The sequence below is a fragment of the Salvelinus alpinus genome, chromosome 7 (genome assembly GCF_045679555.1).
Source record: "Salvelinus alpinus chromosome 7, SLU_Salpinus.1, whole genome shotgun sequence".
In the NCBI taxonomy this organism is placed as follows: Eukaryota; Metazoa; Chordata; class Actinopteri; order Salmoniformes; family Salmonidae; genus Salvelinus; species Salvelinus alpinus.
Window position 1 is genome coordinate 29943988 of NC_092092.1, and position 25849 is coordinate 29969836.

Sequence of the window (25849 nt, forward strand, 5' to 3'; positions counted from 1 at the left end):
CTCTTCAGCTGACAAGTGTAAAACCCGTGGACAGGGAGAGCAGGAGCACAACCTAAGCATCAACCCCAGATACTGTTCTACACTGAAGGGTGAGGAACAACACACACACACACGTCAGTTCCTTATTGGACTGGTTTTTAGTAACATGTACATTCTTATTGTCCTCCGATATTCAGGGATGTTGCTGGATAAGAGGGTGTTCCCCACTAAGGACAACAGCTGGGTGACTCTAGCCCACAAACCCATGATACCAGACAGCAAAGAACTGGAGAAGATCTTTAAGGCCCACAAACAGGTGTGTCTGCTCAACCTGCCCCTCCCAGAGAAGAAGCCAGCACCCAGGACCAAGACTGGACCATCCCAAGGTACTGGACATAACGCTGCAAAAGTCAACAATGTGACTTAATAGGGAAAGTACATGGAGAAGCTGTGGATCTGTATATCTGACTCTCTCTCCCCAGGTTGGTCTGTCAGTGCGGGGTGGTTCAGTGAGGAGGATAGGAATCTGTTCCTGGAGATCTGTGGCTTACGCTTCCTGTCCCAATGTGTCAGTACTGAGGCACAGACAGAGAACTACAGACCCTGCCCCTCCATGCAGTGCCTGGTGCGGTCTGTGGTTCCCTATATCCAGAGGTTCCTCTACCACCACGAGGACCTGCAAGAACTCTACTGGGAACTAAAGAAGAACAACATCCGACAGACCATCAGACAGCTCACCTACGGACAGGTATAGTACAACCTCACCTCAGAACTCACATTAGTACCTTACTGTGGAACCTAATCTGAGAAACTCATATTAGAGCCTTAGAACCTTACATTAGAACCTCACTTCAGAACTTTAGCTGAGAACCACACCTTTTAAACAGGTAGGAACCTCACCTCAGAACCTGTGTTTGTGTGCAGGTAGGTATGCTGTACACGCGGTACCTGCTGTCTGTGAGTGATGAGGAGCATCCCGTGGTAGAGATGGAGGATGTCATATGTCTACTGAAGGACAACAAGGAACTCTACATCCAGAAAGACCACCTCTCAGCCAGGCTCGACATCTGCAGGTGTGCGCACGCATGTGTATGTTTGTGTGTGTGCGCAGGTAGGTATGTGTGTGTGTTGGTAAATAACTCCTGACTGTGTGTTTCTTCAGAGAGCTGGTGAAGCTCTTCAGCTTCGAGAGCAGTCACAGGAAGGAGCTGGTGCACTTCCTGAGTGGTCTGATGACATCACTGCCAGACAATGCAGCTCTAAAGAGGTTCCTTCAGAAGGAGTGCCCATTAGAACTGCCCAGTGAAGAGGAGGCATGGGAGGTCCCTCAACCTGTACTACCTGTACAGCCAATACCAGGTAGTGTGTCTTGCACTGACCAATCTGACTACACTCATCGGAATATAATGACTGAAGTTATGGAAGTAAACTGCAGATATTCCTTGTTAAAACTCCTCTCCTCCAATTCCAGTGGCATCACCGGTTGTCTCAACCCCAGAAGATGAGTTCCGTCCTGGGCAGGAGGATGGAGAGCAGACCCTAATGTGTTGGCCTCCCCGCGCCTCCCTCTCCAACACAGCAGCCAGTCGCACAGGTACTGAGAGTTGTCTCTGTGTGTGTGTGTGTGTGTGTGTGTGTGTGTGTGTGTGTGAATATAGTGTGTACCCATAATCCTGTATGATCGTACCCTCAGAGCGCCAGCAGACAGCAGGACCAGTGGAGGCGGTGTTGAAGATGTGGCCCCCTCCGGCTGAACCCAAAGACAGCCCCAGCCATGGCTCCATCTCCAACTACAGCCCCAGAGAGAGAGACCCAGAGAGGGAGATGGATGCAGGGAGAGAGGGTGTCCAGAGCGCCCGCGATGGCACAGCGGAGCACCATCCCAACCATCTGGGTACCATAGGTCAGACCCTCTTTGTCCTTATTATGGCGTTTATTTAGGTGTTTATGATGGTATATGATTAGGTGATTGGTTGATTTGTCGATTGATACATTTTTTTTATCATATGCTTGTAAGCAGTATCGAACAGTATTGTAATTCTCTCCTCTCCTGGTTGTTTTGCTACACACAGAGCCCAGTCAGGATGCAGCAGTGGAAGCAGAGCAGAACGCAGACAGAGCTGTGGCAGGTAGAGAGTCTGGAGGAGAGAGGCCCAACACTCACAGAGCCAGCCAGCACACTGCAGGAGGCCCAGACCAGCACAGACCAGACAAGACCAGTGGACACACGCAGCAACCGTAAGACCCATCCCCGGGCTGCAGCTTGTACACTCTGAACATTTAGTTTTTTGCGGTAGTCCATTATATGGCGTCTTTTAAATGTTACTTGCAACACTACATGACCAAACGTATGTGGAGAGCTGTTCGTCGAACATGTCATTGCAAAATCATGGGCTTTCATATGTAGTTGGTCCCCCCTTTTGCTGCTATAACAGCCTCCACTCTTTTGAGAAGGCATTCCACTAGATGTTGGAACATTTCTGAAGGGACTTGCTTCCAGTGAGGTCGGGCACTGATGTTGGAACATTAGGCCTGGCTCGCAGTCGGTGTTCCAATTCATCCCAAAGGTGTTCGATGGGTTTGAGGTCAGGGCTCTGTGCAGGCCAGTCAAGTTCTTCCACACCGATCTCGACAAACCATTTCTGTATGGACCTCGCTTTGTGCACGAGGGCATTGTCATGCTGAAACAGGAAAGGGCCTTCCCCAAACTGTTGATACAAAGTTGGAAGCACAGAATCATCTAGAATGTCATTGGATGCTGTAGTGTTAAGATTTCTCTTCACTGCAACTAAGGGGCCTAGCCCAAACCATGAAACCCCCCGTCCGTCGGACTGCCAGATGGTGAAGCATGATTCATCACTCCAGAGAATGCGTTTCCACTGCTCCAGAGTCCAATGGCGGCGAGCTTTACACCACTCCAGACGATGTTGGCATTGTGCATGGGGATCTTAGGCTTGTGTGCGGCTGCTCGGCCATGGAAACCCATTTCATGAAGCTCCCGACGAACAGTTCTTGTACTGACGTTGCTTCCAGAGGCAGTTTGGAACTCTTTAGTGAGTGTTGGAACCTAGGACAGATTATTTTTACGTGCTTCTGCACTCAGCATTCCCATTCTATGAGCTTGTGTGGCCTACCACTTCACGGCTGAGCCGTTGTTGCTCCTAGACGTTTCCACTTACAGTTGACTGGTGCAGCTCTAGCAGGGCAGAAATTTGACGAACTGACTTGTTAGAAAGTTGGCATCCTATGACGGTGCCACGATGAAAGTTACTGAGCTCTTCAGTGAGGACATTCTACTGCCAATGTTTGTCTACGGAGATTGCATGGCTGTGCGCTCGATTTTATACACCTGTCAGCAACGGATGTGGCTGAAATAGCCGAATCCACTAATTTGAAGGGGTGTCCACATACTTTTGTATATATAGTGTACATATGAAGTGGGTAAATGATATGTTAACATTATTAAAGTGACCAGTGTTCCATGTTTATGTACATAGGCAGCAGCCTCTAAGGTGCAGGGTTGAGTAACCGGGTTGTAGCCGGCCTATGAACAGTAATTTAAGTTCAGGGCAGGGTACTGGGCAGAGGCCGGCTAGTGGTGACTATAACAGTCTGATGGCCTTCAGATAGAAGCTGTTTTTCAGTCTCTCGTCCCAGCTTTAATCAAATCAAACTTTATTTGTCACTTGCGCCGAATACAACAAGTGTAGACTTTGCCGTGAAACGCTTACTTTACAAGCCCTTAACCAACTGTGCAGTTCAAGAAGAGTTAAGAAAAATATTTACCAAGTAGACTAAAATAAGTAATAATAAAAAGTAACACCATAAGAATAACAATAACGAGGCTTTGTACTGGGGGCACCGGTACCGAGTCAATGTGCGAGAGTACAGGTTAGTTGAGGTAATTTGTACATGTAGGTGGGGGTGAAGTGACTATGCACCTGTACTGACCTCCTTCCCCCTCTCCCAGCTTCAGTACCACCATTCCAGAGGGGGTGGTCTCCAGTGTGTTCCAGGGGGCTAGCCAGCGTCCTCCCCTGGCCCTGGACTCACCTGTTTGGGCTAAACCTCAGCATCCTCAGGCCCTCCTGGAGGACCTGCAGCTTGATTGCCAGAGACCTTCCACGGTGAGTGACTGATCAGACACATATGATGATTTATAAGCACAGTAAGAGGCTCATCCTGCTTTTTCGAAATCATCAACAAAAAGTGCTCCTTTTTGCAGATGTTTTTGTTGATTTCTATAAGCGGGAAGTCATATTGCTGAGTGCACCTTTTCAAAAGGTGTATTTCTATGTGTGTTCTGTAGGTACTGTTTTCTGACGATCAGAGGGACACAGTGGCCATCGGGGAGTGGGGCGAGAAGCTGGTCTTCTCCTTCCTCTGTCACTGGCGAGACAGCCAGTCCCCCGGGGGGCCCAGCCTGGTCACCTGGTACAACCAGTGCGGAGAGAGCGGCCAGCCCTATGACTTCAAACTCATTTTCAACCTCACCCAGGAGGGGGAGTCAGGAGAGGGGGAGGAAAAAGAGGAGAACCAAGAGAAGAAGAAGCGAGGGCTGGTAGTGAGAGAGGTGTTTGTGGAGGTGAAGTCAACGGTGAAGAAGGACAGAGCGTTCATCCACCTCTCAGCCAACGAGCTGGACTTTGCTCTGAGGGAGAAGGAGAGGTATCACGTGTTCAGGGTGTACAACGCAGGCGACTCCGAAAAGGTCCGTCTGTGTCGTATACAGAACCTGGCCCAACACCTCCATGCTAAAGACCTGGAGCTCTTCCTCTTTGTCTAGCCAAAAGAAGTGCACTATATAAGGAATAGGGTGCCATTTGGACGCAACCAAGTATGTCTTTCTTCCTGAATGTGTCTTTTACTGTCCCTCCAGTAACATTTGGATTCAGGTCTGTGGAACATACCATTTGATACCATAATGTAGATGCCACTTTTGTTCAATTTGTTCAATTTAATAGCATAAAAAATACTTACTTTATTAACACAGTTCCCTAGTGAATGACAAGACGAATACCAGCTGAAACAACTGTCATTTATTTCCTAATCTATGGTAACATTTGTGTTGATGTTTGTTGAAAAAAGTTGCTTCCCTTAGTTTATTAACTGCTTATTTTATCATGCAAGCTGTTTTTATCTACCTCTTGTGTAAGAGAGGGGTCGGGTTTCTATGTTATAGCTATTGCACTATAGTCAGAACGACTGCAGAGAAGACTTTTACTGGTAACTAATCTTTTACATGGATTTGTGCTGCCTTTTTAAACAACCTTTTAAATGCACAGATTTTCGTTTAAGAACCTTTTATAGTTTGAAGATGTGTTGAATCTTGACTGGTCTGATGTAAGTGAACATACACTTACGAAATATTAGGTTTATGCCCTGTTCTCCGTCCCAAGCAAGTTGACAGTCAGGACATTCCCTGGTATTCAGTCAGTTATATTGTAATGTCATACTGGACTGTGAGTTAAATTATACAGTTTTGAAACCGAGATGAGGTCTTTTATTTTTGTCTCAGTTCTCAACAACAACAAAAAAGAAAATACTGAACAACTGTTGGTGTTAGATTTGTTTTTATCATTCCGTTGAAAAATAAAACCTCTTTCCAGGTAATATGGAGGTCTAAATGTAATTTATTTTGTACCATTTCGTTTCTCTGATCTTTGGAAAGTAATCATAGGCTCTGAGTCTGGGTGCTGCGCCTCACAAAATGCTAGCACTGCGTTGTGACGCAAATGCACACACACACTCCTCATTGCTCTTTTCAGCAGACTTTGTTTGTTTGTGACATCCAGACCCTGTAGGAACAGAATAGTTTATAGGCCTCTGTACCAGAGGATTAAGTGATTATGATGAGTGTGTGTGAAGATAAACCACGCAGAAACAGACCAGACAGGCTCCACACACGACTCACACCGTTCCTCTGTAATTACTGTATAATAATGAACAGACCATTGACAGGACAAATACATACATGCATACATGCACACACACACACTTAGTCATTGCAGTATTTTTATAGGCTTGTATCTTCCCTGTCTTGTGTATCAGGTGTGTATTTCTCTGTGGAATGTAACGCTGTGGTATGAGGGAGTGTGGAATGTTATGGTATCTAGATAGCACTGCCGGCCTTCTCCCATCTCTATCTGTTCTTGTGATGCAACCTGTTGGTAACACCACAACAGAGATGGTAATGATATGTTACTAGGTCTAATAACTAGTCCTTTTCACGCCTCCCAGTGACAGTTTAGTGCCCCGGGGGCAGTATTCTAAGATGTATTCCTCTCTTTTCCTTCATCTTCAGTGATCTGAAAGAACTGGACAGGTGATAGCAAAGTCCTACTGTGGTGAACGTTCTCCTGTTTTCAGATCAGTTATTAGCCTAAACTAAGATGATGGAGAGGAAGCCACTGTTTGTTACAAGACTGCCATGCATCCAATGTGACCCCTTCCTTGATCAAGGGATGTAGTGGCAAAGCTGGCATTGCTTTAAACATTTCCAATTGTGCTGATCATAGTAGTAATATGAAACAATGTCCATCATAGTCCTACAATAAAAATACCTATTACTAATTTTGAGATGTAGCCCATCACTTTCCATGACTTGAATCCCTATAATGCCATCGCCCTCCAAACCCTTCAACAACCGTCAACCGATAAATTCACGTCTCACTCCTACCTTTCCGAGTTTAACTCGCTAATCTGTACGGAGACAGCGAGGACGGTCGCTCCGGTCCAGGCTTGCAAGCAGGGTGCGCGTCTACCGATTCTCCGCTGCTATTGGTTGAGGCGGAAAAGGGGCTGGAACCTCGTCTCTGATCCTCTCATCCAGGAGCGATGCGGAGACAATAGGACTGGAGCTAGAGAAGCTTGCGAAAGTGCTAGCGGACCGCTGAGCAATGCGAATTTACCGCTAGACCGGGTGTCAATAGCACGATAAGGTACATTTGAATGCAGACGGGGAAGATAAATTGTTATATTAAACTGCTCGGCTATGTGCTATCATCCTCACGATTTGTTATTTATCTGGCGTGACTGGGCAGACTTCAGAGCTCTCGTATGTTGGATGGATTGAATGGTGAGTAGCCTATTGCAGAATGAGAAGTAACTGATATTGAATTATCTAAACATTGTAGAATCCTCCACTGTTGCTGCCGAATGGGTGGTGCGCATTTGCCTGGCACGAAATGAGACTTCTGCTTGCAAGGCTACTGCTGCAAGGTGTCAGTTGAAACAATGCGGTTGCATTTGTATTTCTGTGCTGATTATTTATTGCCGTCCTCCGTACTGGATGCGATGTCTTCTGATGTTTTATGGGTTTGCGTAAAAGTGTACCTGGATCATGCCAGATATGTGTAGTGCATAACATAGTCCATTATATCCGACAATTGATATGTGTTGCCTCTTCGCAATGTGGTTATCTTCATTTGTTCTAGGCAAGGCAAACACGTATGTAAATTAATTCCTTCTCTCAAGTGCTCTCTCTCGCGCGCAATGACAGTCACTTTACATCACATTGACTGTTTTCCAGTTTCTATCTCGTCGTCAGCTCTCTCCCTATTTCTCTCTCTCTCTCTCTCTGACGGTCACTTGTTCTCATCACTTGCAGTTGTCGAGGACAGGACAGACATAGTCATAGATATAGCATAGGCCTATGGCTGGGCCTACAGGGGACACCAGCATAGCCGCTTCTGGCCGGGTTGGTGCAGCAGGCGGCCAGGGTGCTCAGGGTTTTTTAAACTTCATATTCATCATCTACAACACCACCCCAACATCAACATATGTGAAAATAGCGCATTTCTATGTTTTGTAGTAAAAAAGATAAAGGAAGAAGATAAAGCGGGTGCTTAGCTTATGCACAGTCTCTAAGCCTTTATCTGGTCCTGGGAAATGTCTATTGTGCTTCAAGGGATACTTATGGATTGTGGCAATGAGGCCCTTTATCTACTTACACAGATTCAGATGAACTCGTCGATAACATTTTTATGTCTTTGCTTGCAGTTTGAAAGAAGTTGCTAGCTAGTGCAATTGCTAATGCCAGTTAGGATTGGCACCTGAAACTATCTAACTTCCTTCATACTGGACACAAAAGGAGCACGACCATATCTACATCAACGAGACCGCAGTGGAGAAGGTGAAAAGCTTCAAGTTCCTCTGTGTACACATCACTCACAATCTGAAATGGTCCACCCACACAGACAGTGTGGTAAAGAAGGCACAACAGCGCCTCTTCAACCTCAGGAGGTTGAAGAAATTTGTCTTGGCCCCTAAGACCCTCACAAATGTTACAGATGCACAATTGAGAGCATCCTGTCGGGCTGTATCATCGCCTGGTACGGCAACTGCTCCGCCCGCAACCGCAGGGTTCTCCAGAGGGTGGTGCAGTCTGCCCAACGCATCCCCGGGGCAAACTACCTGCCCTCCAGGACACCTACACCACCCGATGTCACAGGAAGGCCAAAAAGATCATTAATGACAACAACCACCCGAGCCACTGCCTGTTCACCTCGCTATCATCCAGAAGGCGAGGTCAGTACAGATGCATCAAAACTGGGACCGAGAGAGCTTCTATCTCAAGGCCATCAGACTGTTAAATAGCCATCACTAGCCAGCTACCACTCGGTTACTCAAACCTGCACCTTAGAGGCTGCTGCCCTATATACATAGACATGGAATCACTGGTCACTTTAATAATGGAACAGTAGGCACTTTAATAATGTTTACATAATGCTTTACTCATTTCATATGTACAGTTGAAGTCAGAAGTTTACATACACCTTAGCCAAATACATTTATTTATACACAATTCCTGACATTTAATCCTAATAGAAATTCCCTGTCTTAGGTCAGTTAGCATCACCACTTTATTTTCAGAATGTGAAATGCCAGAATAATAGTAGAGAGAATGATTTATTTCAGCTTTTATTTCTTTCATCACATTCTCAGTGGGTCAGAAGTGTACATACACTCAATTAGTATTTGGTAGCATTGCCTTTAAATTGTTTAACTTGGGTCAAACGTTTCGGGTAGCCTTCCTCAAGTTTCCCACAATAAGTTGGGTGAATTTTGGCCCATTCCTCCTGACAGAGCTTGTGTAACTGAGTCAGGTTTGTTCAAACGCGCTTTTTCAGTTCATTTTGCTACAATCGCAATAACTTCTGCTAAATATGTGTATGTAACAGAGTGTAGGATGGAACAGTCTGTTTAGTCATACCATTTCTCCAAGAAAAAACTGCAATAACTCTAAAACAGAGACTTTGCCTAAGGGGCTGGCACTCTTTACATTTTAATATATTTTTTCTCACCAGCTATGCCCCGAGGTCTAAAGCATCCGGGTGAGGATGGAGAATTGTTTCGTTCACATGGGTATAAAGCCTGCATGACGATAGCTGCCAGGACTGGTTGTAAGCAGGGTTTTAATGGCTGACCAGAAGCAGCTCCACTGCTCTCTGGGCCACCAGGCCTGCGGAACTAAAAGGTCGGGAGAATGGGGTCGTCAGCCCCCACCTCTTGAGCTTTCTTGAGGATTTCCGTGAGATTAATCCCATCGTCATTCTCGTCATCCCCTAACTCACCTTCGCCTGACAGTATGTCGTCAGACAGTGAGGGGAGGGAGTCGAGGCTCCATGGCCTCACCCTCAACTAGGCACGGTCGTAGGGAGCTGAGCCTTAGCTGTCGCTGTTGGCTCAGTGGCGAGGGTACTACCCAGATAGAAGCACGTTTAAGCCTCCTTTTCAGACCTGCCCTTGTCAACATTTAGCAGTTCTTACAGGATTCACGGTCCTCAAGTGCCTCTTGGACATGTTCCTTACCCAAGTAATTGATGCATTGAGGGTGGGAATCTTTCCCTGCAATGATGAAACCGCAAGTACAAGAACATGGGGGTCTGAGTGCTTGGCTAGGCTCATCCTGGGATGGGATAGCATTGGCCATTGTGAGGAACAAGGCTTGATAGGGGGACAGAGCAACGCCTGCTGTAAGAAGGAGCGCGAGAGAGTAATACTCTTTGTGCAGAAGAGATCCGAGAGTAGGTGATCCTAGCGAAACCCCACATGACCTCCAAGTCAGGGCCAGAAGGGAAGGGCAGTGTGAGGACAGTGTGAGGACAGAGTCGTAGGCCTAGGCTACAGCTGCACCATGCAGAGCTCAACATGATGCAGCTCCTGAGAATGCTGTCCCAATAGAAATGATTATGCCTGACATAGAATGGGTGTCCTTTACGCAGACCTACAGTGGAGTCCAAAATGATTGGGTTATTGAGCTAAAAAGACTGTATAAAATAAATCATACAAATACTGAGCTGAGCTATTTGATAAAGATTTTAATTTACCGGCCATTGGAAAAATGTACTGGACCCATATGCATTGGGTGCATGAACAAATTAGAGCGTCAACCCACGGTGCTCAGAATAATCACATTTAAATCAAACTGGATAGATATCAGAAATATAGGAAGGCCAGGACTAAAAACAAACAAAATATAACTATTGTAAAATAGATTGTGTCCGTAAAATGTATATAGTGTGTATACGGCGTCACTACAGACCCTGGTTCGATTCCAGACTCTATCACAACCGGCCGTGTTTGGGAGTCCCATAGGGTGGCGCACAATTGGCATCGTTTGGGTTAGGGTTTGGCCTGGGGGTAGGCCGTCATTGTAAATAAGAATTTGTTCTTAACTGACTTACCTAGTTAAATAAAGGTTACATTTTAAAAAATCATAAAAACCAAAGTTGTCATCAAGGCAAAGGGTGGCTATTTGAAGAATCTCAAATATAAAATATATTTGGATTTGTTTAACACTTTTTTGGTTACTACATGATTCCATATGTGTTATTTCATAGTTTATGTCTTCACTATTATTCTACGGTGTAGAAAATAGTAAAAATAAAGAAAAACCCTTGAATGAGTAGGTGTTCTAAAATTTTGGACCGGTAGTGTGTGTGTATGTATGTATGTATATTTATATATATTTATATATATATATATATATATATATATATACACACTGCTCAAAAAAATAAAGGGAACACTTAAACAACACAATGTAACTCCAAGTCAATCACACTTCTGTGAAATCAAACTGTCCACTTAGGAAGCAACACTGACCCCTTGTGAGACCATATGCTGACACATGCACATTTGTGGCCTGCTGGAGGTCATTTGCAGGGCTCTGGCAGTGCTCCTCCTTGCACAAAGACGGAGGTAGCGGTCCTGCTGCTGAGTTGTTGCCCTCCTACGGCCTCCTCCACGTCTCCTGATGTACTGGCCTGTCTCCTGGTAGCGCCTCCATGCTCTGGACACTACGCTGACAGACACAGCAAACCTTCTTGCCACAGCTCGCATTGATGTGCCATCCTGGAAGAGCTGCACTACCTGAGCCACTTGTGTGGGTTGTAGACTCCGTCTCATGCTACCACTAGAGTGAGAGCACCGCCAGCATTCAAAAGTGACCAAAACATCAGCCAGGAAGCATAGGAACTGAGAAGTGGTCTGTGGTCACCACCTGCAGAATCACTCCTTTATTGGGGGTGTCTTGCTAATTGCCTATAATTTCTTCCTTTTGTCTATTCCATTTGCACAACAGCATGTGAAATGTATTGTCAATCAGTGTTGCTTCCTAAGTGGACAGTTTGATTTCACAGAAGTGTGATTGACTTGGAGTTACATTGTGTTGTTTAAGTGTTCCCTTTATTTTTTTGAGCAGTGTATATATATATGTGCATATGTATATATGTGTATATATATATATATACTACCGTTCAAAAGTTTGGGGTCACTTAGAAATGGCATTGTTTTTTAAAGAAAAGCACATTTTTTGTCCATTAACATCAAATTGATCAGAAATACAATACAGACATTGTTAACGCCAGCAGCATACCACCCTGCATACCACTGTTGGCTTGCTTCTGAAGCTAAGCAGGGTCGGTCCTGGTCAGTCCCTGGATGGGAGACCAGATGCTGCTGGAAGTGGTGTTGGAGGGCCAGTAGGAGGCACTCTTTCCTCTGGTCTGAAAAATATCCCAATGCCCCAGGGCAGTGATTGGGGACACTGCCCTGTGTAGGGTGCCGTCTTTCGGATGGGACGTTAAACGGGTGTCCTGACTCTCTGAGGTCATTAAAGATCCCATGGCACTTATCGTAAGAGTAGGGGTGTTAACCCCGGTGTCCTGGCTAAATTCCCAATCTGGCCCTCAAACCATCATGGTCACCTAATAATCCCCAGTTTATAATTGGCTCATTCATCCCCCTCCTCTCCCCTGTAACTATTCCCCAGGTCGTTGCTGCAAATGAGAACGTGTTCTCAGTCAACTTACCTGGTAAAATAACGGTAAAAAAAATAAATAAAATAAAATGTTGTAAATGACTATTGTAGCTGGAAACTGCTGATTTTTAATGGAATGTCTACATAGGCGTAGAGGCCCATTATCAGCAACCATCACTCCTGTGTTCCAATGGCACGTTGTTAGCTAATCCAAGTTTGTCATTTTAAAAGGCTAATTGATCATTAGAAAACCCCTTTGCAATTATGTTAGCACAGCTGAAAACTGTTGTTCTGATTACAGGCTCAAAATGGCCAGAAACAAATAACTTTCTTCTGAAACTCGTCAGTCTATTCTTGTTCTGAGAAAAGAAGGCTATTCCATGCAAGAAATTGCCAAGAAACTAAAGATCTTGTACAACGCTGTGTACTACACCCTTCACAGAACAGCGCAAACAGGATCTAACCAGAATAGAAAGAGGAGTGGGAGGCCCCGGTGCACAACTGAGCAAGAGGACAAGTACATTAGTGTCTAGTTTGAGAAACAGACGCCTCACAAGTTCTCAACTGGTAGCTTCATTCAATAGTACCCGCAAAACACCAGTCTCAACACCAACAATGAAGAGGCTACTCCAGGATGCTGGCCTTCTAGGCAGAGTTGCAAAGAAAAAGCCATATCTCAGACTGACCAATGAAAAGAAAAGATTAAGATGGGAAAAGAACACAGACATTGGACAGAGGAACTCTGCCTAGAAGGCCAGCATCCCGGAGTCGCCTCTTCACTGTTGATGTGAGACTGGTGTTTTGCGGGTGTAGACTTATTTTAATGGACAAAAAATTTGCTTTTCTTTCAAATACAAGGACATTTGTAAGTGACCCCAAACTTTTAAACGGTAGTATATATTTACCCCAAAAATGTATGGGGGATTGGAAATTATGGAGACAATTACATTGATGGAAGCTACAATCTATCCGCAATATATATTAAAAAATCACATTTAGATTATGGTAATTCATTTTAACAGAACAAGCAACTCCTGTAATGAAGCAGACAATAAATCGTCATTTTCAAACATTTGGCAAAATGCAATTAGTAGGAAAGAAAACATTCTAAACATCACAACTGTGACAGATTCAAATATCCATTAGGAATTTAGAAAGGGGGGGAATCTAATGATGCAACAACTAGGATGGGTTGCTAATATGACTAGGATTGTGCCTTTGGCTTCTGGGCAACTGAAGAAAGTTGATATGAAAACCAATAGAACAGGAGAGAAATTGCGTAGTGGTGGGTCCTATAGGGAAGTAAATTGAAATAAATGTTCCAAAATTATATAATTAAACCATTATTAAATCATTCAAAATACCTCACCAGAAAGCATGACTTAGCCGCAGAGGAATCGAGGATCATTTGCTTCTTTTACAAAATAGCTGTGGATTGTTTCAAATCATAAGTCCGCAGGCCACTGCCTACTTACAGTACATAGGAAGCCCGCAATTTGGTCAGTGGGAGTGGCAATAGGCCTAGCTGACTATTAAGTTGCAGGTGCCCGTGAAAAGCATCTAAAATATGTGTAAAGATAATGTTTTTTGAGTGTAATTTAAAATGTTGAGACAAGAAGAAGGGGAGTGGTGAGTTGTGAAGATATAGGCCAGTCTCTCTCCGGAATGGCTCAGCTGTCTCCCGCCAATTCTTGCGCATTCAATGTTCAATTGTGTGAATTGTTTGCCTTATGATAGTTTATTTAGATCAATTCCCCATTACAGCAGACAGGCTGAATAGAGAAATGAATGCGATTGAATTAAACTGCATTTTAATCATATTTCCTGTTTTAATTTTATCGGCTTTACGTAGGCAATTTTTACTTAGTTGACAATGGCCTACTGCTGCATTGACTTCATGTATTAAGTCACCAATGGATCACAGTGGATCAATGTGATTATGTGTTGGTATGGCAGTGGTTGGTCCTCTAGCGTTAATTTAATTTAAACTTTTAGATTTGATCATTTTACAAGTGACTATGATTTTGAGAAACTGAAATGTTATTATTGAAATTAAACTCTTCCACGAAAATGTGCATCTGAAAATGCTAACTGGCCCGCAGATCGGTAGAAATGGTAGGGAGGATACATTGTCAGCTTCCCCAAACTTGAACCTCACCTGCCGCCTATAAAGTCTATCAAATAATTGCCTCCGTGTTTCCATGGTCGGATTTTGACTGTACGCCACTTTGAAGCAAGGTAACACAATTGAATTCCACTAAATTATGCAAATTAATTTATAGACGGTAAGCGTGACGGTCGAATGTATTAACATTGACTGGTATTTCCATCAATTAATAAAAAGTATTATTTTGCAATGGGATTGTTTTTCTCCCGGTCATTTTGGCCAGCAACAGTTTTATTTATCAACTTTGTTTTTTTGGGGGGGGCGGCACAGAAACCCTGATCTCTGTGTAACCTTTATTTAACTAGGCATCTGCCTGTGTGTGCATGCGATTGTCTGTGCACGTGTGTCCGTTGTGTGTGGCCCGCATGCAGAGCTAGGCCTAGCCCAGCTGATCAAAAGGGGTTTATGATGACACACACACACACAGATCCATGATGAGTCACAGTATCAGTCAGACAGAAGCCACGTTGACATGAGCACAGCTCACCTTTACTTTACAATTCAACACCAGCAGTAGCTCAACATAGTCCAGTGAAAGTGTTCCTCTGTCTGTATCTAACTAGAGCTAGTTGAAACAATCACTGCTTGGCTGCTGTTGCTAAGGAGTTATTGGACTTGTTGGACAGGGAAGTATGTGTGTTCTATAGAAGGCATTTCTACCTAAATGTTGGGTAACATTATGTCCTCCTGAATGAGACCCTTCTTCAATGTGTGTGTGTGTGTGTGTGTGTGTGTGTGTGTGAGAAATGAGCTAGCGTGGTACAGTACCTGTTGTACCTGAAGCTCTTCACACCCCTGTGGTCAAAGCAGGGGGTGGAAACCATTATCTGCGTTCTCTTTCTCTCTCTCGCTCTTTCTCTCGGTTCCAGCTGTGTGTTGCTGAGAAGCTTCCAGCCTCGTAAGGCAAGGAAAGGATCAGGTGATTAGAGAGCGAGAGAGATGCAAATAATGCTAATATATTTTGTTGTTAGATTACATGCTGTAGAAAATAATCAGTGTGGTTCCACCAAACAATCTAGAAGGGTTGTACACTACAGACTATGTGTGTTTATCTCCAGTGCTCTCTTTTGAATACAGGAAGGTCATCTTTCATCTTCAATTCTGATTGATTTCCTTTATTCGAGTGGACCGGCAAAAAGGTTGCCTCTTTAACGATACAGTAAAAAAACATCTTTAATGTATTTTGTAACAGCTGCTTCCATAATGGTCCAGCATCAGGCAAATTACAATCTATTGAAAGGCTTAAGAAGAGAGCTATTGGCTTAACAGCAGCAGAGCAGAGCAGTACTTTTGTTGAGGTTGTTATAACGTTGGAGGAATAACATTGTGATTCTGGTGTGTTTGCCTCAGCTAACTTAGGCCTGTCAGCTTTGGCTTGGCTGTTGCATAACAGCAATCTGGAAATTGGCAGAGTGCTGTCGGCTTCTAACTAACCTCTGAAAGAGAGATGGTTAGAAAAAGAGAGGGAGAGTGACAGAAGGGGGGAGGGGAGGGTAAAGTCAATTTCCGCCACCTTGGTGCAGTGGATATACAAAAAATGAATAACATGCCATTGCCATAGAAACAAAAACCGCTAGTAATCATTTTACTGATGGCACAGACAGACAGATGGCTATTGCAGACTTCCTCTCATCCAAAACTTCCTGGGTGCTCAGCCATTCACAGCCAGAGCTGCCAAGTGCCACCCAATCCAGTGCCAGAGTTGCTGTCCAACTGAATGTTGAGCTTGCTGGTCTCTGTGCTAATGTAACACTGTTGGTGCACCGAGACATTTAAAAATATATATATTTTAAAATCATCTTTATTTAACCAGGTAGGACAGTTAAGAACAAGTTCTCATTTACAACTGCGACTTGGCCAAGATAAAGCAAAGCAGTGCGACACAAACAACAACACAGAGTTACACATTGAATAAACAAACGTACAGTCAATAACACAATAGAAAAGTCTATATACAGTGTGTGCAAATGAAGTAAGATTAGGGAGGTAAGGCAATCAATAGGCCGTAGTGGCAAAATAATAAAAATTTAGCAAATAAACACTGGAGTGATAGATGTTCACAAGATGAAAGTAGAGATACTGGGGTGCAAAGGAGCAAAAAATATATATAAATAACAATATGGGGATGAGGTAGTTGGGTGGGCTATTTACAGATGGGCTATGTACAGGTGCAATGATCTGTAAGCTGCTCTGATAGCTGATGCTTAAAGTTAGTGAGGGAGACATGAGTCTCCAGCTTCAGTGATTTTTGCAATTTGTTCCAGTCATTGGCAGCAGAGAATTGGAAGGAAATGCGGCCAAAGAGGAATTGGCTTTGGGGATGACCAGTGAAATATACCTGCTGGAGCGCGTGCTACGGGTAGGTGCTGCTATGGTGACCAGTGAGATGAGATAAGGCGGGGCTTTACCTAGCAAAGACTTGATTGGGTTTGGCAACGAATATGAAGCGAGGGCCAGCCAACGAGAGCATACAGGTCGCAGTGGTGGGTAGTATATGGGGCTTTGGTGACAAAACAGATGGCACTGTGATAGACTGCATCCAATTTGCTGGGGTTGCAACAATTGCGGCGGATAGTTTTAGAAAGAGAGGGTCTAGATTGTCTAGCCCAGCTGATTTTAGGGGTCCAGATTTTGCAGCTCTTTCAGAACATCAGCTACCTGGATTTGGGTGAAGGAGAAATGGGGGAGGCTTGGGCAAGTTGCTGTGGGGGGGTGCAGAGCTGTTGACTGGGGTAGGGGTAGCCAGGTGGAAAGCATGGCCAGCTGTAGAAAAATGCTTATTGAAATTCTCGATTATCGTAGATTTATCGGTGGTGACAGTGTTTCCTAGCCTCAGTGCAGTGGGCAGCTGGGAGGAGCTGCTCTTATTCTCCATGGACTTTACAGTGTCCAAAAACTTTTTGGAGCATCCTTTCCTCTTTGTCCAACCCAGTACTGGTGGCGTCACATCTGCCCACTAGGTGGTTTTAGTAGTGTAATTGTCCCAGAATATTTAAATTGGTGGATCCTGGCATCCTTGTCGTGCTTTTAGTGTGGGCATCAAATAGCTGACATTGTCTCTAAGCTGATGACTCATCCAGCTATGAGGCTGACACTTGTGCTGCTGCTTCTATAAAAATACATCAGGGCAGAGATAGACACACACATACATGCACACACACTGACACTCACACGTGTACCTGTAAACATTTGTCCTAGCCCCCAATGCAGTGCTAGGACAAGTTGAGTGGAGAGTACTGTTCCATAAACCCTCCTCCAGGCTTAAAGAGATGGTGTGTGTTAAAAATTAAAAAAATTTAATTTCACCTTTATTTAACCAGGTAGGCTAGTTGAGAACAGGTTCTCATTTGCAACTGCGACCTGGCCAAGATAAAGCAAAGCAGTGTGACACAGACAACAACACAGAGTTACACATGGAGTAAACAATAAACAAGCCAATAACACAATAAACAAATCAATGACACAGTAGAAAACGAAAGTCTATATACAGTGTGTGCAAAAGGCATGAGGAGGTAGGCAATAAATAGGCCATAGGAGCGAATAATTACAATTTAGCAGATTAACACTGGAGTGATAAATGAGCAGATGATGATGTGCAAGTAGAGATACTGGTGTGCAAAAGAGCAGAAAGGTAAATAAAATAAAAACAGTATGGGGATGAGGTAGATTGGGTGGGCTATTTACAGATGGACTATGTACAGCTGCAGCGATCGGTTAGCTGCTCAGATAGTTGATGTTTAAAGTTGGTGAGGGAAATAAAAGTCTCGAACTTAAGCTATTTTTGCAATTCGTTCCAGTCACTGGCAGCAGAGAACTGGAAGGAAAGGCGGCCAAATGAGGTGTTGGCTTTGGGGATGATCAGTGAGATATACCTGCTGGAGCGTGTGCTACGGGTGGGTGTTGTTATCGTGACCAGTGAGCTGAGATAAGGCGGAACTTTACCTAGCATAGACTTATAGATGACCTGGAGCCAGTGGGTCTGGCGACGAATATGTAGCGAGGGCCAGCCGACTAGAGCATACAGGTCGCAGTGGTGGGTGGTATAAGGTGATTTGGTAACAAAACGGATGGCACTGTGATAGACTGCATCCAGTTTGCTGAGTAGAGTGTTGGAAGCTATTTTGTAGATGACATCGCCGAAGTCGACGATCGGTAGGATAGTCAGTTTTACTAGGGTAAGTTTTGCGGCGTGAGTGAAGGAGGCTTTGTTGCGAAATAGAAAGCCGATTCTAGATTTGATTTTGGATTGGAGATGTTTAATATGAGTCTGGAAGGAGAGTTTACAGTCTAGCCAGACACCTGTGTGAGAGCGACATAGTGATTCTGATTCAACACTGACAGTAATTGAGCTTATGTCCGAGAGATGACAGTATTGTGATAGTCCAAATACTTATGGCACCTTCATATTGGAGTATAGAGCCGAATGAAACATTTTAGCTTCACTGTCCAAATAAAGGGAGGGTATGTTCTATAGTGTTTTATGTTAACCAGAGGAATTAAACATAAAGCCTGAAGTTTCCATAAACAGAGCCAACTTGTTTCATGTCATTCAGAGTGTGTGTGTGTGTGCGTGTATGCGTGCGTGTTCTGCGTTTGGATGGTGAACACTGTTCAGAAAATAGGTTATTCTGAGAGAATAATCACACTGCAGTAGGATGGAGTTAGGCTGCTGTGTGCTTGTGTGCATCAGCACGTTTTCTATATCTTGTTCGATATTTGCTTATTGGACATACAAAAGAAACAAAAACAAAATGTCAATTTTTTTAGTATAAGCTGTTAATGTCTTTGCATGTTTGATGTATTTTCCACTAACAAAATGTTTTCCTGTTTCTATATCTCTCTCCTCTTCAGTGATACAAGCCGTTAGCCACCTTTCCAGTCCTGCCCGTGTGTCAGTCCCCTAAACCTGTCACCTGTTCCTGTCCGTCCCTTAATATCCCCCTGACCTGGTCCCCAGTATGAGTTCTTCTCCGCTGGGTTCCCGTGGCAACATGGACATTCTGGAGGAACTGCAGCTGATCGCAGCCCAGAACCTGGAGATGCTTGAGACCAACAAGTACTATGATGTCATCAGGGAGCTGGGCAAGGGCACCTACGGCAAGGTAGACCTGGTCATACACAAGATCAGAGGTGAGGAGGACACACACACACACACACCCACCACACCACACCACACCACACCACACCACACCACACACACACACTAGATTTGATCTTGAGGATACACACATTTAACAGGATCATTCACTTGTCCATTAATCTACAGTTCATAAATATCCAGGATTACATGTAGCATGATCAACTATTACAATCATTCATCTCTCACATGTTGTTATCCCCTCAGGCACCAAGATGGCCCTGAAGTTCCTGAGGAAGAAGACGACCAAGCTGAAGTCGTTCCTGAGGGAGTACAGCATCTCTCTCTACCTCTCCCCCTGTCCCTTCATCATTAACATGTTTGGGATCGCCTTCGAGACTGACGACTACTACGTGTTTGCCCAGGAGTATGCCCTGTCGGGGGATCTCTTCGACATCATCCCTCCACAGGTACACAGAGACAGAAATACAGGGATGCATATTTGGGATGTTCTGTTATAATGGCTATGTAGGGTTTGTTGTAAACATGAATTAATAATGTTCAATGACAGTTTATAATAGCTTTTGTCACATTGCCCGTAAGGTTCCAGGTTCCAGTGCTTCATAACACATTTATAGCGGTTGTCATTACAAACATCTTTGAGGTTTATATTGTTTTCTAACCTCCTCCCCTCTCCATCCAGGTTGGTCTCCCGGAGACAGTTGCTAAGCGCTGTGTGCACCAGGTTGCCATCGCCCTGGACTATCTTCACTGTAAGAAGTTGGTGCACCGAGACATCAAGCCTGAGAACATCCTCATCTTCGACCGCGAGTGCCGCAAGGTCAAATTGTCCGACTTCGGCATGACACGCCGCGCTGGGTCGCCGGTCAAACGTGTGAGTGGGTCAAATCACATGAACTTTATTTAAAAAGACAAAAGTAGCAAACTGTATAGGTAATAGGGTGTCGTTTGAGATGCAGAAACCACCAAGTATGTCATAAAAGAGACCAGACCTCATGGGAGCCAAATTAAATGAAGAATGAAATCGTCCTCATCAATAAACAAATACTATTTCTTCCTCTCCTCCTAGGTGAGCGGTACCATCCCGTACACCGCTCCGGAGCTGTGCGACGCGTCTCGCCACGAGGGTTTCTGCGTGGACTACAGCACTGATGTGTGGGCCTTTGGCGTCCTCCTCTTCTGCATGCTGACCGGTAACTTCCCCTGGGAGAAGGCCCTGCCCTCCGACTCCTTCTACCAGGAGTTCACACGCTGGCAGAGGCGCCGCACGGGCGCCGTACCCTCGCAGTGGCGCCGCTTCACAGAGCAGGCCCTCCGCATGTTCCGCAGGCTCCTCTCTGTGGAGCAGGACCGACGCTGCTCTGTTAAAGAGGTGTTTGGCTACTTCAGCCACAGCTGGATGCTGGATGGAGACAGCAACGGGAATGGAGGAAGGGGTGGAGAGAGAGAGAGGGAGAGAGGAGGAGGGGTGAGGGTGGAGGGGGAAAGGAGCAGTACGTCGTCCTCGTCTGGGGAGGACGATGAAGACATGCTGGTGGAGAGGATGAAACAGCAGACTCTGTCTCCTCTCTCTCCTCTGTCTCCTGTGTCTGTGGAGAGGGGGACTGGGGGGACGAAGGCAGGGATGATGGAATCAGGTGGAGGACACCATTTTGTGTCTGTTTCCACCACCAGCTCCGTATCCTCTACTAACAGCTATGAACGCATGCCCAGAGACAGCATCAGCAACAACAACCAGCCCCCAGGACGCATGCTGGTGGCTACACCTATAGAGATCTGTGTCTGAGAGATGTATGTGCAAGACGGGCCTGAGAAGGACTGAAATACTGCGTACAGTACACACACACGTACAGACACCTACACTCATATACACACACATATCCATACATACATACATTCGGAAAGTATTCAGACCCCTTTACTTTTTCCACATTTTGTTACGTTACAGCCTAATTCTAAAATGGATTAAATCGTTTCCCCCCTCATCAATCTACGCACAATACCCCATAATGACAAAGCAAAAAAATGGTTTTGGAAATTTTGGGGAAATGTATTAAAAATGAAAAGCTGAAATATCACATTTACATAATTAGTTAGACCCTTTACTCAGTACTTTGTTCCAGCCTCGAGTCTTCTTGGGTATGATGCTACAAGCTTGGCACACCTGTATTTGGAGAGTTTCTCCCATTCTTCTCTGCAGATCCTCTCAAGCTCTGTCAGGTTGGATGGGGAGCATCGCTGCACAGCTATTTTCAGGTCTCTCCAGAGATGTTCGATCGGGTTCAAGTCCTGCATTGTCTTAGCTGTGTGCATAGGGTCGTTGTCCTGTTGGAAGGTGAACCGTCGCCCCAGTCTGAGGTCCTGAGCGCTCTGGAGCAGGTTTTCATCAAGGATCTTTGTACTTTGCTTCGTTCATCTTTCCCTTGATCCTGACCAGTCTCCCAGTCCCTGCCGCTGAAAAACATTCCCACAGTATGATGCTGCCACCATGATGCTTCACAGTAGGGATGGTGTCAGGTTTCCTCCAGACGTGACGCTTGGCATTCAGGCCAAAGAGTTCAATCTTGCTTTCATCAGATCAGAGAATCTTGTTTTTCAAGGTCAAAGTCCTTTAGGTGCCTCTTGGCAAACTGGCTGTCATGTGCCTTTTACTGAGAAGTGGCTTCCGTCTGGCCACTACCATAAAGGCCTGACTGTGCTGCAGAGATGGTTGTCCTTCTGGAAGATTCTCCCATCTCCACAGAGGAACTCTGGAGCTCTGTCAGAGTGACCATCAGGTTTTTGGTCACCTCCCTGATCAAGGCCCTTCTCCCCCGATTGCTCAGTTTGGCCGGGCGGCCAGCTCTAGGAAGAGTCTTGGTGATTCCAAACTTCTTCCATTTAAGAATGATGGAGGCCACTGTTCTTGGGAAACTTTCCCAGATCTGTGCCTCGACACAATCCTGTCGCGGAGCTCTACGGACAATTCCTTCGACCTCATGGCTTTGTTTTTGCTCTGACATGCACTGTCATCTGTGGGACCTTATATAGACAGGTGTGTGTCATTCCAAATCATGTCCAATCAATTGAATTCACCACAGGTGGACTCCAATCAGGTTGTAGAAACATCTCAAGGATGATCAATGGAAACAGGATGCACCTGAGCTCAATTTCGAGTCTCATAGCAAAGGTCTGAATACTTATGTAAACAGGTAAAAACCTGTTTTCGCTTTGTCGTTAACGGGTACCGTGTGTAGATTGGTGAGGGGAAAAAAATATTTAATCCATTTTAGAATAAGGCTGTAACGTAACAAAATGTGGAAAAAGTCAAGGGGTCTGAATACTTTCTGAAGGCACTGCATACAAATATTCACACACTTTCATACATACTATGTATACTCATACTCATACACAGACACATACTATACTATAACTATACGTTATTATCGTCACACACAAAAAAATTGAGAACAGGGTCAAATGCAAGGACATTTAATGAATGAATGAATGAATTTTGCCAAATAAAAAGGGATCAACTCAAGACATTCCTGATGATTCCAGTTGGGGTCTTAGGGTAAAATGATCCAGTCAGAGATCCAGTGATAAGTCATTCTACAGAGATGGCAAATCTTTATAGAGACTGCAAAGAATCAATGAACAACATACTGAACGATCAACCAACCAACCAAGACTGACAGACAAGACACGGAGAGGTTGAAAAACACATTGTGATCTGAAATGCTGGTCTTCAGACAGTATCATTAGAAAACCAAAATGTATTTCTTAAAGCAATATATTTCCCCCAAAAAGACTGAAGTCCAAGGTGAATTGAGAAAAAAGAGCTTCAGAACTGGCATGGCGGAACCATTTATGAAAAAGCCAAAAGATGAAGAGATGTTCTTTTGATTAGGGTTTTTAGCTGATAGAAATACTTTGTAAAATGTTCCTCAATGAAAGAATATCATCAAAATGAACAGCAGTTTTGATGTTTACTGTAATGCAATGTGAACTCTGGTACAAAGTATGTATGTGTGTGTGTACAGTATGTATGTATGAATGTATGTATCACTGTATGTTCCATGTGTATGGATTGGAAATATGATTAGGTGGAGTTTTATTTTGCCTTAAGATTTACTTTATTTATTTAAATCCTAAATAACCAGATTAGCTTTAGGTGATTTGTGTTTGACTTATTTTAGTAAAGGTTTTTGGACGCTCTAGTGCCAAATCTCTACATGGTCTTCTGCAACACATTTTGAACAGGAAAATGAATACTGTTGCGCCAACTGGATCTTGAAAATTACTGTGTTTAATAGTACTTGTTGCATGGCGTATTCTCTCTCCAGTTTATGATTTAGATTTAGTCCGATGTCCTACACATTAATATTGGATCATTCAAAGCCACCAGATGGAGAAGTGTAAGGCATTAAGTTGGTAACCCTTTATATGGATAGTCCCAAGTAGGTGGTTTGTAGATGTAGACAATACATTTCAACTAACTATCCATCAGGGTTGGGGTCAATTCCATTTCAATTCCAATCAATTCAGGAAGTACACTGAAATTCCAATTCCAATTATCTTCACTGCTTTTCATTTGGAATTGTAATTTGGTTTACTTTCTGAATTGCCTGGAATTCAAATAGATTGACCCCAACCTTGCTAGCCACTAACCCTAGCCTTAACCTTAACCCTTATCCTAACCCTTATTCTAAACCTAACCCTAAGCGCAAACTTAGCAAGCAGTTGATTATCAACATAGTTTGTTGATAGTATGACCATCTGTAGATAATCTATATGGGACTATCCAAATAGTGTGACCATTTAGATTAATGTATTTTACAGATAAACACACACATATCTACTTCATTTTTACACATTTTAATCAATTTATTTGATTCTTTTTTTATGTCTTAATGCTGATGAATAGAGTATTGTTTGGATTTTGATCATTATTTAGCATTTTAAATTCAAGCTGAAAATATAGTGAAGTACACAATCACATCTTAAAACAATTGCATGATGAGTAACTAAAACATATCTTTATGAATCATTTTAACTGGCTTTACAAAAAGTTATGTCAAGATTGTTGTAAAGTGGAATTTAGCTGTAGCACAATTTCTTGCATTATGTCCTGAAGCAAATATTGGTCTTATGACATCTTAGGGCTCAATACCAGACAAAACAATAATAGTTCATTTTTATTCAATGTGTTGTGTTTGTATGCTGTTGATGTTGTGTTTCCATCTCACCAATAAGAACTAGGATCTAGAGCTAAGTTACTGAGCCTGGGAATCCTATATTTTCTAGAATAGTTTAGATACTGTAGTTCTCAAAATAATGCATTTTTGATGAAGTGTGTAGCTTCTAAATGGCCAAGTCTTGAGAAGTTGCAAGGGACATCTGGAGAGGATTTCTCACTTCCTTGCCAAGCAAAACATCACAAGAGTGATGAATTAGTCATTTTAAAGTCAGAAATAAGATAAAAAATTAAATGTGTGTTGTGATTTCCAGACATATTTGCATAAATCTGTATGTGCTGGAAAACAATTGTATAAAAAAAAAAATGTTTTGCTGTCACAAGCTGTAGTATTCTGTTCTTCATAATTGGGTGTATGAATGTCGTGTAACAGTCAGTAAAGTTATTTTCCCTCTGAGGTTTGACATCTTCCAACAATGAACTGTTCAATAAGGTTTGTAGCTAGTTGAAGTATTGTTCAATCATGCTCCGGGTAGAAGTTGGCTTCAGGCAGAGATTTAGGATCAGCTTACCCTCCCCAAATCCTCACCTTATCCATAAGGGTGAAAAACTCCACTGACCTTTCGTCAGTGTCTTGGGTAGTGAGATTACTACACCTTGTGACAACCTATGACCTTATTGTGTTCTGACAAAACAACTTACAGTCCCGATGCACAGGGCTGGGGACTCGCTAGGTGTGCAGGCTTTTATTCTATCCCAACACACCTGATTCAACTAATCATTAAGGCTAAATCCTGGGTTGCAGACCATAGTTGTAGCCAATAGATGAGTTGAACAAATAGGTTTCTGCAAAGCTATCATGATGTAATGTGTTGCAACTTGTGTATTGGAGTTCCTGTCTGTCTGTAGTGACATATTGATGCGGCATCATGATTTGTGGTGTTTTAGTGAGTAGGGCAACACAGCGCAAGAACTCGTGTCTGAGTATGTCTTTGCAATACAACCGTCTTCCCTGTAAGCTCTGATTTAGTCAACAATAAAATTAAAACTGTGGTTGGAATGAATGCCGGTGTGAGTTTGTTCCCTGGACTCAGATGACCCAGTATTCTGCAGGAGATACGGACATGCTCTTCTTACATTTCTAGCTATTTCATCACAACACAG

The 25849-nt window shown here is 43.8% G+C and overlaps 2 protein-coding genes across 7 annotated transcripts in view; both read left to right on the forward strand.

The window, feature by feature from the left end:
- LOC139580763 (uncharacterized) overlaps positions 1-5600 on the forward strand; it is a 61795-nt gene extending 56195 nt beyond the window's left edge. For all 5 annotated transcript variants that reach the window (XM_071409752.1, XM_071409754.1, XM_071409753.1 and 2 more), the window contains 10 exons: positions 9-89; positions 177-365; positions 462-727; positions 904-1052; positions 1142-1338; positions 1451-1573; positions 1673-1882; positions 2052-2217; positions 3950-4106; positions 4289-5600. In XM_071409752.1, the coding sequence (XP_071265853.1) occupies positions 9-89; positions 177-365; positions 462-727; positions 904-1052; positions 1142-1338; positions 1451-1573; positions 1673-1882; positions 2052-2217; positions 3950-4106; positions 4289-4765 (2015 nt within the window). In that variant the 3' untranslated portion in view covers positions 4766-5600. The remainder of the gene's footprint in view (positions 1-8; positions 90-176; positions 366-461; positions 728-903; positions 1053-1141; positions 1339-1450; positions 1574-1672; positions 1883-2051; positions 2218-3949; positions 4107-4288) is intronic.
- A 1214-nt stretch (positions 5601-6814) lies between these two features.
- Positions 6815-25749, forward strand: bsk146 (brain specific kinase 146). Of its 2 annotated transcripts, none has more exons than XM_071409772.1 (5): positions 6815-6920; positions 19263-19541; positions 19756-19958; positions 20192-20383; positions 20579-25749. In XM_071409772.1, the coding sequence occupies exons 2-5, from the start codon at positions 19370-19372 to the stop codon at positions 21293-21295; spliced, it is 1284 nt and encodes a 427-aa protein (XP_071265873.1). In that variant the 5' UTR covers positions 6815-6920; positions 19263-19369; the 3' UTR covers positions 21296-25749. The 2 variants fall into 2 exon arrangements, with proteins under 2 accessions (XP_071265873.1, XP_071265872.1); XM_071409771.1 differs by having other exon boundaries at positions 6822-7057.
- The last annotated feature ends 100 nt before the right edge of the window (positions 25750-25849 follow it).

What these genes read in the sequence shown, in the direction of transcription:
- bsk146 (XM_071409772.1), top strand. Translation starts at nt 19,370, where the DNA reads ATGAGTTCTTCTCCGCTGGGTTCCCGTGGCAACATGGACATTCTGGAG. An exon ending in GGTCATACACAAGATCAGAG is followed by an intron (nt 19,542 to 19,755) that starts GTGAGGAGGACA and finishes TTATCCCCTCAG; the next exon opens with GCACCAAGATGGCCCTGAAG. An exon ending in CTGGGTCGCCGGTCAAACGT is followed by an intron (nt 20,384 to 20,578) that starts GTGAGTGGGTCA and finishes CTCTCCTCCTAG; the next exon opens with GTGAGCGGTACCATCCCGTA.